This window comes from Syngnathus typhle, linkage group LG22, assembly GCF_033458585.1.
Source record: "Syngnathus typhle isolate RoL2023-S1 ecotype Sweden linkage group LG22, RoL_Styp_1.0, whole genome shotgun sequence".
Taxonomy (NCBI): Eukaryota; Metazoa; Chordata; class Actinopteri; order Syngnathiformes; family Syngnathidae; genus Syngnathus; species Syngnathus typhle.
The window spans coordinates 6,194,446-6,207,361 of record NC_083759.1 but is presented as its reverse complement, the minus strand read 5'-3'; the positions used below and the strand labels follow the sequence as shown (position 1 = coordinate 6,207,361).

General features: G+C 46.2%; 2 protein-coding genes across 5 annotated transcripts; one reads left to right on the top strand and one right to left on the bottom strand.

Annotated features, from left to right (window-relative positions):
- Positions 1 to 392: 392 nt before the first annotated feature.
- Positions 393 to 3,409, top strand: LOC133146771 (galectin-3-like). 4 transcript variants are annotated; one of them, XM_061270788.1, is made up of 8 exons: positions 393 to 532; positions 1,231 to 1,277; positions 1,436 to 1,600; positions 1,707 to 2,186; positions 2,256 to 2,344; positions 2,453 to 2,624; positions 2,721 to 2,845; positions 3,051 to 3,191. In XM_061270788.1, exons 2-8 carry the CDS (start codon positions 1,236 to 1,238, stop codon positions 3,052 to 3,054), a joined length of 1,077 nt encoding a protein of 358 aa, XP_061126772.1. In that variant the 5' UTR covers positions 393 to 532; positions 1,231 to 1,235; the 3' UTR covers positions 3,055 to 3,191. The 4 variants fall into 4 exon arrangements, with proteins under 4 accessions (XP_061126772.1, XP_061126773.1, XP_061126771.1 ...); XM_061270789.1 differs by lacking the exon at positions 2,721 to 2,845 and having other exon boundaries at positions 1,484 to 1,600; positions 3,051 to 3,409; XM_061270787.1 differs by lacking the exon at positions 2,721 to 2,845 and having other exon boundaries at positions 3,051 to 3,409.
- Positions 3,341 to 12,753, bottom strand: LOC133146896 (mitogen-activated protein kinase-binding protein 1-like). Its single transcript, XM_061270973.1, is given in 30 exon segments — positions 3,341 to 4,186; positions 4,412 to 4,497; positions 4,809 to 4,876; positions 4,972 to 5,008; positions 5,168 to 5,629; positions 5,705 to 5,862; positions 5,938 to 6,096; positions 6,179 to 6,245; positions 6,321 to 6,476; positions 6,539 to 6,672; positions 6,742 to 7,064; positions 7,166 to 7,349; positions 7,425 to 7,520; positions 7,607 to 7,670; positions 7,741 to 7,852; positions 7,914 to 7,989; positions 8,056 to 8,177; positions 8,625 to 8,695; positions 8,874 to 8,999; positions 9,078 to 9,169; positions 9,254 to 9,423; positions 9,500 to 9,637; positions 9,805 to 10,224; positions 10,294 to 10,476; positions 10,658 to 10,795; positions 10,868 to 11,038; positions 12,182 to 12,239; positions 12,315 to 12,377; positions 12,461 to 12,552; positions 12,652 to 12,753. Coding segments are annotated over 30 exon segments (4,347 nt in total). The 3' UTR covers positions 3,341 to 3,967.
- Positions 12,754 to 12,916: the final 163 nt, after the last annotated feature.

Here is a 12,916-nt window from a genome sequence, read left to right as displayed (position 1 = left end):
TTTCTAAGTTAAGCAGTGCACACCTTTTTTATGGGAGCAATAAAACAGCAAAGACCAATACAAAAAAGATAATTAGGTTTGCATAAAATAAAGGGTTTTGAAAATATTTGTATGCATAAAAGTCTGAAGTTAGATTAATAGAAATTTAAAAATCATCTTTCCGTGTATGACTACGTATGTAGTTTTCATACCCCCCAAAAAAATCACGCCAATACACAAAAATACTGGCATTAAAGATACAAAAAAACTACCGTCATATAAAGTGTAGACTGCAAGTTGCGCAACAATGAACAAACCACGGTAGAGGTAATAAATGCAACACATAATTAACATTCAAAATGGAAATGAACCCATGTATTGGGTTCATGTGTTTTGCTGAAGAGGCGTGCCCAGTGAGCGAGCAAATTTTGGTGTACATATATAAAAGTGGACTTCATTGTTTCTGTCTGTCTGCCTGCCTGACTGCTATTCACTAACTCATTGACGTAAACAGCACAGCACTGCAGCCTGCCAGCACCTCCAAACAACACAGGTAAGCGTTTATAACTTACTATCAATTAATTATGTTTAGACCGGGATGGTGAATGACAAGGGTTATTAAAATATAGTCATTTTACACATATAATATGGTTAAAATTACTGAATCGAAGTTGTTTCTGCTTACCTTATTTCTTTACACAAGAGTGTTGAAATATTTGAAAGAGTTGCCTCTGGTACAGCTGACAAGCACTGCAAACTACATTAAACATAATTAATAAATACAATTAAAATTACATTTGTTTCTGTGCCGTTTAAATAGGTTTGTATGCCAAAAAATGAACTGTTTTATCAATTTAGTTTTTTGGGTCAGGTAAAACAAAAGAAAGTGTAATAATTATATTTGAGCATTTAAAAAACTTTTTTTAATTATGATTTTGGTAGTCCCTAGGGCCAACTAGTGTAATGTGCTAATCTCGATATTTTGACTTTATACGTGCATACTTGACCCCTAATTCAATTAGTTAGTCACAAGAGCAAACAATGTGCTGAAGTCAGGACACTCAAAATTGTTGACTTGTTGTCACACTCAATGATCCTCTGTGTCATCTGCGTGACCCTCCTGAAGGCATCGTTTGCAACATTTAAACAATTTGTGGAATTAGGCGACCTCATCTGTAAATCACATGCACCCATGCATATTTGAGTCAATTTATTCTTCGGTGGACCTAACAATTTCTGCAATCTTCCCAGGCAGCATGGATGTAAGTAGTCCCCCAAATTGTCAGATTCAAGCACAGGTAAGAATATTTGCTTATTTTCCGCATCTAAATGTTGACGCTTGTGTTGATGTCGCACCGTCAAGTTGGTGTCCTCCATCCTGTCAACCCTCTCTTTGCCTCGTATCTCGATCCTGGTCCCCGACCCTCCACCTTCTCCTCCTCCTTCCCCCCTTCAGCATGCTGATGTTCTGTGTGGCAGCTGCCCGCCTGGTTCTGCCCCACAGACTAGCACCCTTTGGCCTAGCCAGACGCCCGGGACCGCCTTCCCCATGTGGCCTGCGCAGACCACCCAGCAAGTCCAGCAGATCCCGCCCAACCAGCAGGTCCAGCCAACCCAACAGGTAATGTGTTGTCGAGTCTATCAAACAAACTCTGGAAAAGGTAAAACGAATTAAAGTGGAAAAACATTTAACAGAGAACCTTGCCTGGACGTATTTGTTGTTTCAGGCCCCCCAACCTGCACCATGCTGGACCGGGCAGCCTAACACTCCCTGCTGGTTGGGGACTCAACCGTTACCGGTCTCTGGGCCCACTCCTCTTCCAGTACCGCCTCAGGTCCTAACACCCTCCCCTACCCCAACTGCAAACATGGTCCCTGCTCCAGCTCCAACCATGGCTCCGACTCAGAGTCAAATCTGCCACCCTTGTTGGCCGGGCCAGTACCAGCCTGCCCTGCCGGCTCAGCCTCCCCAGCCACCAGTTCAGGCTCAGGTACCTTTTCAGGTCCCGGCTGTGTCTCCAGTTCCTGTCCCAGCACCTGCTCCCGTTTCCGCCCCTGCTCATGCTCCAGTTCCGAGCCTCCATCCATCTTTGCCGGGATGGGTTGCCCATCCTGGTTGGCCTTACAACCCCGGGCAGCCAGGATGGCCAGGACAGAACCCGGCCCTGGTGCCACAACAGTGGCTGCCGCCAACATCGGGACCACTAGTAAGTAACAACCAACAAAAATATCACGAGTGTCTTTCATAATAACACTTTTGTTCTTGATTCATTTAGAGCGTACCTTACAACCTTAACCTGGCCCGAGGTGTGTATGACAAGATGATGATGACCATCGTGGGCCAGATCAAACCTAATGCTAAAATGTAAGAAGTCCAGAAGAAGATTACTGCAGTTACAGCATTATTGTACCTTCCTCGCCCAAGAATTTTCAGGTTGATTTTCAGCTATCATGGCTATCAATATTTCCTTAGGTTCACCATAAATTTCCTGCGAGGCAACGACATCGCCTTCCACATCAATCCTCGCTTCAGCGAAGGGGGCAAGCAGGTGTTGGTGCGTAACCACAAGTTGGGCGAGCGTTGGGGTCCCGAGGAGAGGGACCTGAAGGGACCCTTCCCCTTCGCCCAGGGGAGCCCCTTTGAGGTGAGCGACAGGAAGCGTTGCAACACCCCCACCCGGTCCGCACATGGGTTCCAAAACTAAATTGATGCTACACATGACGCCCTTGACTGACTCCAGGTGGCCTCTCCTCGGGTTGAATGTCAGGCTAACGTTTGGCTGAAAAGGTGGAAAGGGTTGGAAAGGCGTTTGGCAAAGCTGGTCCTAGATCAGGGAAGTGCCGACCCATGGGGAGACTCCTGGAGGTCAGTCGCGGTCTCGTGTTGTTGCTCAATAGTTTCACTAACCAAAACAAAACACTGACGCAATACAATGGAAGCACCAAAATCAACAACAACTTTTTCAATGACCTGATATAGGCCTACGCCCGTTTTTGAGAAAACACTGAAGGCAATCTAGAGTCTTCAACAAAGTAAAATCCCAACTGATCTGCTTCAATGTGCGTTTCAGATGAAGATCTTGTGCACGCAAGATTCATTCCGTGTGGCGGTCAACAACATTCCATTGTTCGAATTTCGCCACCGCGTTCGCGAGCTCAACCAGATCAACAGAATCAACATCCTGCACGACGTCGTTCTCACTTATGTCAACGTGGAGACGCTTCCGTAGGACCGCCTGCCAAAATCGTCAATGACATGACATTGACATTTTAATAAGTGTGACAATACACGTGCCTTCAATATTAAGTGCACACTAATATTATTAAATATAACATATAATCAGCACTGCTTGGTTTTCAATGTGTGCAATCTACCGCGTGAATTTATTGTATACCTTTTCTATTAACAAATAAATGGCTTCAAACAGAATGTTGACTTGTTGAATGTTGTAATATCATCACAATTTGTTCCTGATTTCTGTATTTTTGTCTTTATTATAAACAGTCCTCCATCTATCCATTTTTCATTTCAGGTAGAACATACAAACTCCACACAAGGCGGCCATAGCCCGGATTTGAACCCCCAACCTTAGCTTAGAACCATGAGGCAGAAGTTCTGCCATGGTTAAACATACAAGACCATTAAAAGACATTTGACGTAATCTTAAAAATATAATCAAAAACACAAATTATTTATTGTTTTTCTTTTGGGGGTTTTCCTCCCCCAAATTTCCCAAAGCATTTCAATGGGCATTTTTATACGCACATATTCACTATTCGCGGACAGACATATTTTGTCTAAATTCAAAATAGCATTTTTTTTGTCATAAATCTGTTTTGGAAGTGGTACTTTATGTCCCTCCGGGTTGCGTATGTAGAAAACAGGCAAAAGAGCGCTAAGGCAACAATTGTCTTGTAGTAAATAAGGCCAACTGTTTGAGTGCTATTAAAAAAAAAAAAAAAAAAAAAACATGCTGGGCTTCCTGTTTCACATCTTGCTGTCCAGCTTCTTCTCAACCGACTTTAGCAGAAGCTCCGCGTATTGTTCTAATAGCGCCAAAGCTTTGTCACCTTCACTTTTGGCGTTGGAGGGCCAGCAGCTCGGCAGCGGGTCCAGCTCAACCTTGGCAGACGTCAACGCTCCGGACAAAACCTTCACCATCTCTCGACGAGCTTCTTCCCCGCACTCCGGAGGGCGTTGGAGAACCTGATGTACACACATGGACAAAATTGCAAAAAAAAACTGCAGAAATAACTTGAACTGGACAAAAGTAATAATAAAAAATGAATGACAATTTACCAATTAAAAATGAATTGTAGTTCAACAGAATTATTAAAAAACCAAAACAAATTAGCATAACAGGCGGGCCAATACGAGGGCTCACATCTTGAAAAATTCTTTCAAGGCACCACCATATGAACACGCACTGACCTCTGCGTACAGCGTGACAGTTCGCCTCAGACTGCAATGAAGCTCATTCGCAGCCTGCTTGCACATGTCCAAAGTGATGGAATTACCTGCAGTGTAAGCACAAGTAAAATGCAATTTAAAAAAAAAAAAAAAGATGATAGTGACACACACATGTTCAAGCCACGTCTGCACACACTGATGTGAAAAAGTGAAAGATTGTCCACAGAGCAATTGGTGCCTGCATTGCAAGTACACTCACCGGCGTGGCACTGACAGGAGGCGACGGGTGACGGAGACACGCAAGCCAGCGGCGGCCAGCGTGAGGCAGAGTGACGACGAAAAGGAAGAGGAGGAGTAGGAGGTAGGAGGAAAGGAAAAGAAGTGGTAGGAAATGAAAGGTCGGTAGGAGGAGGACCACCTGGATGTGGGAGGGGATGTTCCGCCACCAGGGGGAGGGCTTCAGACGGCGGGGCGACATCTTGCTTTCTGGAGGAATATAATGATGCAGGATTAAAAAAGAAATATTGTGGAAACACACTTGGTGAGGCAATGGCTTCACAATAGAATTTTGTCATACTCACCTTTCAGACGCGGACACTGTGTTATTCTCTGCTGTACCTTGCAGATGGAAGAAGAACATAGAATTAAAAAACAGGAATAAACATAAATCATGTTATCTTATGCCACATTTACAGAATGGCTCTGTCCAAATTTGTAGGCTATTTTGCACCTCTCCACATTCTCCATGATGTATGCGGAAATATAGTGTAGCTTTACCTGTGTAGGATGTGACATCACAGGTCGGTCCCACAGTGGGCAAAGAAGCTTCAGTTGGACTTCCCGGACAAAAGGAAGTGGCTTTTAGTTCCAAGCAGAGGCTGCGTCGAGGGCTGAGAGGCTGCTTGGGCTGTGGGATGCGAGTGCGTGTTGGAGAAACGGAAGCGAGAGGATGCCAAGGCGTCTCTGCGACATCCAGATCCCCCCAGGACCTCCGGGCCTTGGGGAAGGGGGACAGGTCGAGGCCAGGGTGGACGCCCTCGCCCACGGATGACGAGCGGCTGCTTTTGGCTATGGAGCTCGCTGTGGGGCTCATGTAGGAGTGAGGAGACTGCGGTGAGCCCGGCGAGGGCGAGGAGACGCACGAGGATGAGGCCTTGAGAGGGTCTTGGTCCAGGAGGAGATATTGGGGTCTTTTGCACCACTCTCTGTGCTCACTAGAGGGCAGTGGAGAGCGTGGAGCTAGGGGAGGAAGAAATTGAGAAATTAAGAAATTGTGGACATTTCTTGAGGGATTGCAGTGGAAAAGTAACATACAGATGACGGTGAGGTTCTGGACAGACAGGGACTTATGCAGTCTAGTAGTTCTGTCAGGTAATGAAGGTTTGGATGGCGGTGTGGAGAACCTCCAAATGTGAGACCTTATTGTGTTTTTTTTCTGGGGTCTTGGGATGACTGTGGAAGCTGTGACGATCCTAGTGAGACAAAAAAATGAGCACAAAGCAGTTGCTAAATGCTACTTTCCACGTCGGTGTCTCGTAGCATCTTACCTTGGCCCCTGAGTGGCGCTAGGGGACACAGGACTCTTGTTCTCCGGGGTTCTGCTTTGCCCGTTTTCCATCAAGGGGCGCACTTTGGACACGGGGGGGTTGTGGGAGAAGCTGCCGTCTGTTTCCTTTGCCTGTACTTTGGAAAACAGAGAACCTCCCCTGCACACATACAAATCAAGTGGAATGTGAAGGAAAATAATGGTGCTGGCTTTTTCACTTTTGACAAATTCATGACACGTACCGGTTGTGATGTCCTCTGGCTAGGAAGCGTGAGGACATGCTGAGCCTCGGGGCTCTGCTCGGCTCGACTGCAAATTGCAGGGCAACTTAATCACACAATGTGCTACAGAAAATGCATAAAATAATCACTGAGATTGTTCTACCTGCGCTGCAGGTGTCCCCCAGTGTCTCAAAGTTCTTCCTGAGGAAATCTTCTCTTCTGGCCTTGTCCACAATGGCCACGTTAGCCTTTGCTAACGTTTCTTCTTCCTCCTCATCGTCCGAGCTGTCCAAGCTAAGGGAGGTGTTGTCTGCGGACTCTGTTGCAATATCAATATTTCAATATATATCAATATTTACCATGATTTTACACAGGTCTTACCATCTAGGATGCCATCAGGACTGGTTCCTCGGCTGTCGTAGCCCATCGAGCAGGCACTGTCCGGGCTGTAGCTGTCCTGGCTCTGGTTGAGCACCTGACACTTCCTGTGAAGCGAATCCGTCACAGTTTTATCGCTGAAGGGAAAGGATGAAAAAACTGTAAGACTGAAAAAACTGTGAGATACTGTACAAAGATGATTGTACCTATCTTGTAGAGCTCCATCATCTTCGTTGTCCTCCCGGCTCAGCCCCACCCTCTCAGAACTCTCCACACCTTCAGATGACAGCCAATCACAGCGCACGATGGGCTGATGTAAGAGGTTCTTGTTGGGCCTGTCCGAGGTCATGGCAGGCTCATGGAGGTTGGGCGTGCTGCTGCGTGGATCAGTGTTGGTATCTTCGTTGGGAGTGAAAGTGTCCAGCTGCCTAAGGTCCAACATGGACTTGACCTTCAGCTCCAGAGAGCCCCTACGACGAGACCAGCGACGGCGAGGACGGCGACTGACAACCGGCGGGGGTACGGCAGGCTGGAAACAACATGGAGGGAACGATGACTTCAACTTTAAAGCAAGCCAAACATGTCATTCTTATTACAATCTGAAATATAGCTAAAATGTCTGCCACTTACTTTTGTTCGCTCCCAGTCAGGCGCATCTTCCGAGGCGCCAGCATCTTCTTCTCCGTGGCTACTGTCGGTGGACGTGTTGTTGCTGAAGTCGTCGGAGTCTCGGTGGGCGGCGCCATTCTCGTCATCTTGCTCACTGTCTGAGGAGACGCCCACCAAAGCGGGAGCGCTGTGTGCCTCTCGTCTGCTGTTAATTGTCACGAATGAAATCAACAAAATAGTTTTCCGGAAGGAGGAAGGCAAAGGAGAATGCAGGTGTCACCTGAAGGCGGAGCTCTTGAAAGGCTGTTGGAGCTGAAAGAGCTTCTGTCGCATGCTGATGGTCAACTCTGGAGTCAGACGCCATACAAATATGCAACTATGTCATGGAAACAAGCACAATGCATTAGGGGATGTCATTGTATAACCTGATGTGTCCCATGTGGACTGAAATTAAGTCCTCACCTGTCCCCTGACACGCTGATCAAATGCTTGCAATCGTTGGTAAACCTCAAACTGGTCACAATTTCTGAAATACACAAAAGAGAGGCTGCTTATCTTCAGCTATTTGCGCGCGTGTGTGTGTATGTATTTATTACCAGAATGCCCAAACATGGTGGCGACATACTCTCCGGTATGAAAGTCAAAGATGCTGATGTTTTTGTTAGAGCAGCTGGCAGCCACATACTGACCCGACGGATCAATCTGAACCTGGAAAACACACGCCATTTAATTAAGCACAGGTAAGTAAATGACCAGCAGCCCTACTCACCCTGAGCAGGCTGCCGTCGTCACTGAGTGATCCCTTGTACAGTTTCTTCTGCTTGCCATTGTTGACGTTAAAAATCCTGTTGATGGGACAATACAAGGCCTTGAAGTTTCCAGGTGCCACTTTGAATAAGATACACACACACCTGATGCAGCGGTCCTGGCAGCCCACCGCCGCGTGCTTGCAGCTGGGGTCCACGGCCATGTCGTACAGTGTGGTTTTTCTCACAGTGTGGTGAGAACACCTGAACTCTGTTCCGCTGTCGCTCTGAAATGTAAATTATAAGATGCAGGGGGGAAAAGAAGTACAGTATGCTTTTAATTTCCATTCATGTCATATAAAAGACAAGATTCATTTTGCCAGTAATTTTACAGTGCTTGTTTGCCTCCCTTGTGATTTTAATGGGGAGCTCTTATGTCTGTTGACAAATGTTCAAAACAGTGCTGGCACTCATTAAGCGTGCTGTGTGATTATAAGGATGCTGGCTTAGGCTATGTGGAGAGATCTATAAATCTTAGTGGCGACTAACAAGCGGTTGTTTAGCACGCTCCATAAAAGTTAACGTTCACACAGTCTGCAAAGAATGAATGAATGTGAAGAAAAATGGACCCTGATTGGAAAAGACTTGGTGCTCTACACGTTATGCTAAGCTACTTACAACAGATTTAAGACACCCTGCAGGTGAGGCACGTGTATGTGTTTGCGTGTACTTACCGTGTGAGCGGTGCGGAAGTAGATGCTTTTATCTGCCCCGCAACTGATCAACCTCACTTTACCATCAACGGCTGTTAAGTAAAAATGGGACAAAAAAATTTAAATGTAGTAATTATTGGAGTTAATTCTCCTGCCCACGGTTCCCAATACTTTTGCTCATAAAGTAAGAGTAGGGCCCACATAGTCAATAGCCATGTATTATTTAAAGAGGCTGTACGCAAGTGAACAAGAAGGTCTCCGGTGACTCACCGGCAAAGCGTACGGCCGTGATGGAAGACGAGTGCTCATCCAGCGTTTGCACGAGGCCGTAGTCGGCTGCGGCGTTCAGGACGTGAATCAGACGATCTCTGCTTGCCGTGGCTAGAAACTGCAGACCTACATGAGACTCAAATGATTTAATATGATGCATGAGTCAGCTTATTTGTGTATCAGGGAGGGAAGCAGATAGCTGACCTGTTTTTGGTTTGCTGTACTCCAAGCAGAGGATTTCGGCATCGTGAGCTTCCACTTTAAGAATCTCCTTCATGCTGCTGAGTTTGTGGATTCTGAACAGCAAACACAAAACCAGACTTTATCGACTGTATTGGCATTGAAATGAATCCAATTCAGGAATATTTTTGTAATTGTACCTGAGCATTCCATTGCGATCTCCGGACGCCAAATGTTTTCCATCCGGGCTGAGGCAGATGGTGCGGACCACCGCCCTGCTTTCCGCTGGTGGTCCGTCCGGGTTGGTCAGATTTTCTGCTTCCTGCAAGGCGGCCATGCTTTCGCTCGTGTAGATGATCTTGAGGAGGTCCTGTGACCGCAGCAACATTTTTTTTAATCACTGTATTTATTGTATCTGTGTTTGATTTTGGTATAGTCAAACTGACGGAGCTGAGGATGTTCCGAGAATGACCACGGCTGCGCTCGTCTACATGCCAAAGTCTGATGGTGCTGTCGGATGAGCAGCTGAGGAACGTCCCAGGCCACAGACTAGCAGCCGTCTCCCCAGGAATATCCGGAAACATCTGAGAAGAATTAGCTCAGAATATGATCATGTGAACGTATGCACGGTATATGTATTATTGCAGATACATTTGTTCCCTTTCTATAAATATATATTTTTATAAACAATTTCTTAACAAATGAGGATTTATTTTCCTTTTTCTTCCTGACAGAATGCAGTTTTTTTTACCTCCAGGTCCCAGACACAAGCTGCGTGGAAGAGGGCCGAGTGGACCTTAGCCACACGTGTGAGGTCAGCGACGTCCCAAACGAACACGCTGTGATCAGCGTACACGCAGCTTAGCCAGCGGCTGACGGGGTCGTAGGTTACGGCCATAGCGTCCGGGTATCGGGCGTCTGTCCGGCTGCAAAGTAAATGACTGGAAGGAGAGACAGGAAGACAGTTGAAGTGCATTAGACACACAACTCCTCTTTACAGACGTCCTCACCTGGCCTGAGTGACGGACGCGACGTCAACTCCGAGGGGGTGTGGCCGAGGCAGCGTGCAGACAAAACGCAGGTCGAGTGGGCTGAAGACTCGCACAGTTCCGTCAGCGCAGCTGCAGAAGATCCGGTCCCAGGACAGAGACAGTGACTGGGCCACACTGGTCTGAACAAGACCAGAAGAAGGAAAGACAATGTAAAATGCGTACTACACTTGCAAAAATATTTTTTTTACCTGCAGGTCCACCCACTTATCCAGCATCCTGTTGCCGTTAAACTCGCACAGAAGGCCGGAGTAGGTGACGCAGAAGGTAGAGTCGGATTTTTGACCTCGTCCGCAGGCTACGTCGCAGAAGAAGTTGTTCCTCAGCTCGCCCAGAAGACCCGAACGGCCCAGCAGAGGCACCGGGGTGCTGGCCTAAAACAAGACCAGCTCATGATTTGCCTCGTTACCTTCCAAATGCACCCTAACATGTATTTTATAGCCAACACAAAATAATGTGTGTTGGTGAATAAATGTCCTGGTCATCCGAACCATGCTAGCGTTCAGATTGTTTATGGATGAGAAATATGGATTGATGTACAATTAAAACGAGTACCTTGCTAGCCTTGCAGTGGTCCAGATACCAAAACTTGACATGTCGGTTGCCCACAGTGACAAAGTAGGAGCTGTCCTCAGCGAAGGATACGCCCGTTACCTTGCTGGACACCTTGTTGGCGGCTACGACGACGTCCTTCTGCGATAAAAACACCAGCGTATTACGGACTCAGTGCTAATACGGTATAAAATCAAGTCATCATATACTTACTTTCCAAGCCCAGACGTTGACCATCATGTCATGCTGGTTGCCCACGCTGACAATATGCTTGCCATCGGGTGAGAACGCCACACAGGAAACACCGTATTCGTGCTTTTGGAGCTCAGACACCTGCCGGTGCTCTGACACGTCCCACAGTCGCACGGCAGGAAGGTGGCCGCTCTGTGGAAGGAATCGGTCGGAATTTTGAATGCTTTATTTTATTTTTTTTAAGGCAAACCTGTATTTTTGTTTTTTTGTTTTTAAACTACAGTGGTGTTATGTAAGTAGCTCCACTCCAGCGTGCAAGTAAACATAATGGAGACGGTGGTTTTCTATTCGGAGGTTTCAATGTCAAGGGTGGTTGTAGAGATTATCTTCTGGCTGCACACAGTTACACGACTTGTAACCCTCTCCCATCTCTCTCTGTAAGAGATCACTGAGCTATTTCCACCGCCTATCGCTTTAAGTCAAGGTCAAAGCTAATAGTTGACAGAGGTCATCCAGCATGGAGGACACCAGAAGAGTTGGCTTGCATACAAAGGTGATGCAATCCCAGCGACATTGCGCTAGGCTAATGCTTCCTCTTTTGAGACAATTAAAGTATGATTGAAAACGAACTATATGATGAAATATATACTGCATATAATAATAAAATAAACTCAAGTAGAATTAAAAGCAATTAAATGATAGTGAAAAAGGTCTAAAGTATGATTAACACTTAAAATGACCTTAATTATGTTTGCTGTGCTATGGCAAGAAATGTCCTGAAATGTGAACTAATCAGTAATCCGCAATGCAAAACAATGAGTAAGCCTTGCAACTATGCAAATGACTACATAATGCTTCTATGTTCTCTGATTGCCCCAACTAAGCAAAATGCAATGGAATAACACTTGCTATTGAACTTTTCTCTGCTCTCATGACAACCAGTATATATTCGTCCACTTCTACAGTTTTCATTGGCCGGTTGGGACAGATTACCAGAAGCGATAGATGGCAATCTGCAATCCTCAAACGGGCCATTAGGAACACAGAATCCTTAATTGACCGGCTGTGCATGAGCACCTAAATCCTTCAGGGATTTTCTCATTGAAACAACAGCATTAATGTTACTTGACGTGTTGCTGTGGTTATATAAGCAAATATTGTTTTTATAAATGGGTTGATTGTACGATGAGTGACTAATTGACATTTTTCATGAACGCTTGTTTATATGCCGCCTGGAACTAGTCCAGGATGTACCCTGCCTCCCATCCTCAAATCAGCTAGGATAGACTCCGGGGATGTTCCATTAGTGTGCAAATGAGATGACATGCATCTCACCTCGCCTGTGACCAGGTATTTGCCATCGTGTGAGAAGGACAGAGCCGTGATGGTCTTCCTGCAGAGGAATATGAGATGTATCCATCATGTGATGACTTGACACTGTCACCATTTGAAATCAAACGAGCTCAACCTTGACGTGTTGATGAGGTGCTGCTGTCTGCTCTTTCTCGGGTTCAGCAATACCACAACACATCTACACACATAATCAGTCAGTACTAGCAAAATAAAATCCAAAAGAAAGTGATTTGAGTTCAAAAATGGTTTTTTTTCCCTCACCCTGCAGGATAAGCAACTAATCCAGTTTTGGGGTCACAAGCCAGGCAGCTGTTCCCCAAAGCGGTGATGCCCAAAACCTTTTCCAACGTTACCTGCAAAAAAAAAATAAACATTACATTTTATAAACACATGACCATAAATGTTAAACATCACCCTTGCGAGAAACAGTCAGTATGTAAATGTTTACATGCCTTGCTGGCGAGGTTGTCCCCACGGTCCTTCCCAAATTTGCCTGACGGCGAGCTCAGCAGCTTCCTGATGCGGCTCTTGAATGTCAGCCCATCGGCAGGCATGGTGTCCCCGCGTCCCTCGGATGGTAGTCGCTGCAAAACGATCAGTTCAACATTTCCTTTCCAGACTGCGAGAAAGGAGCGTCTCACAAAGTGGGACAGCCTTCCTGCTGGCGGGACATGTGGAGGCTTAATCTCCTGAGGGCGGTTTAGCCGGAGGCCGGCA

What these genes read in the sequence shown, in the direction of transcription:
- LOC133146771 (XM_061270787.1), top strand. Translation starts at nt 1,236, where the DNA reads ATGGATGTAAGTAGTCCCCCAAATTGTCAGATTCAAGCACAG. An exon ending in ATTGTCAGATTCAAGCACAG is followed by an intron (nt 1,278 to 1,435) that starts GTAAGAATATTT and finishes TCCCCCCTTCAG; the next exon opens with CATGCTGATGTTCTGTGTGG. An exon ending in CGCCAACATCGGGACCACTA is followed by an intron (nt 2,187 to 2,255) that starts GTAAGTAACAAC and finishes TGATTCATTTAG; the next exon opens with AGCGTACCTTACAACCTTAA.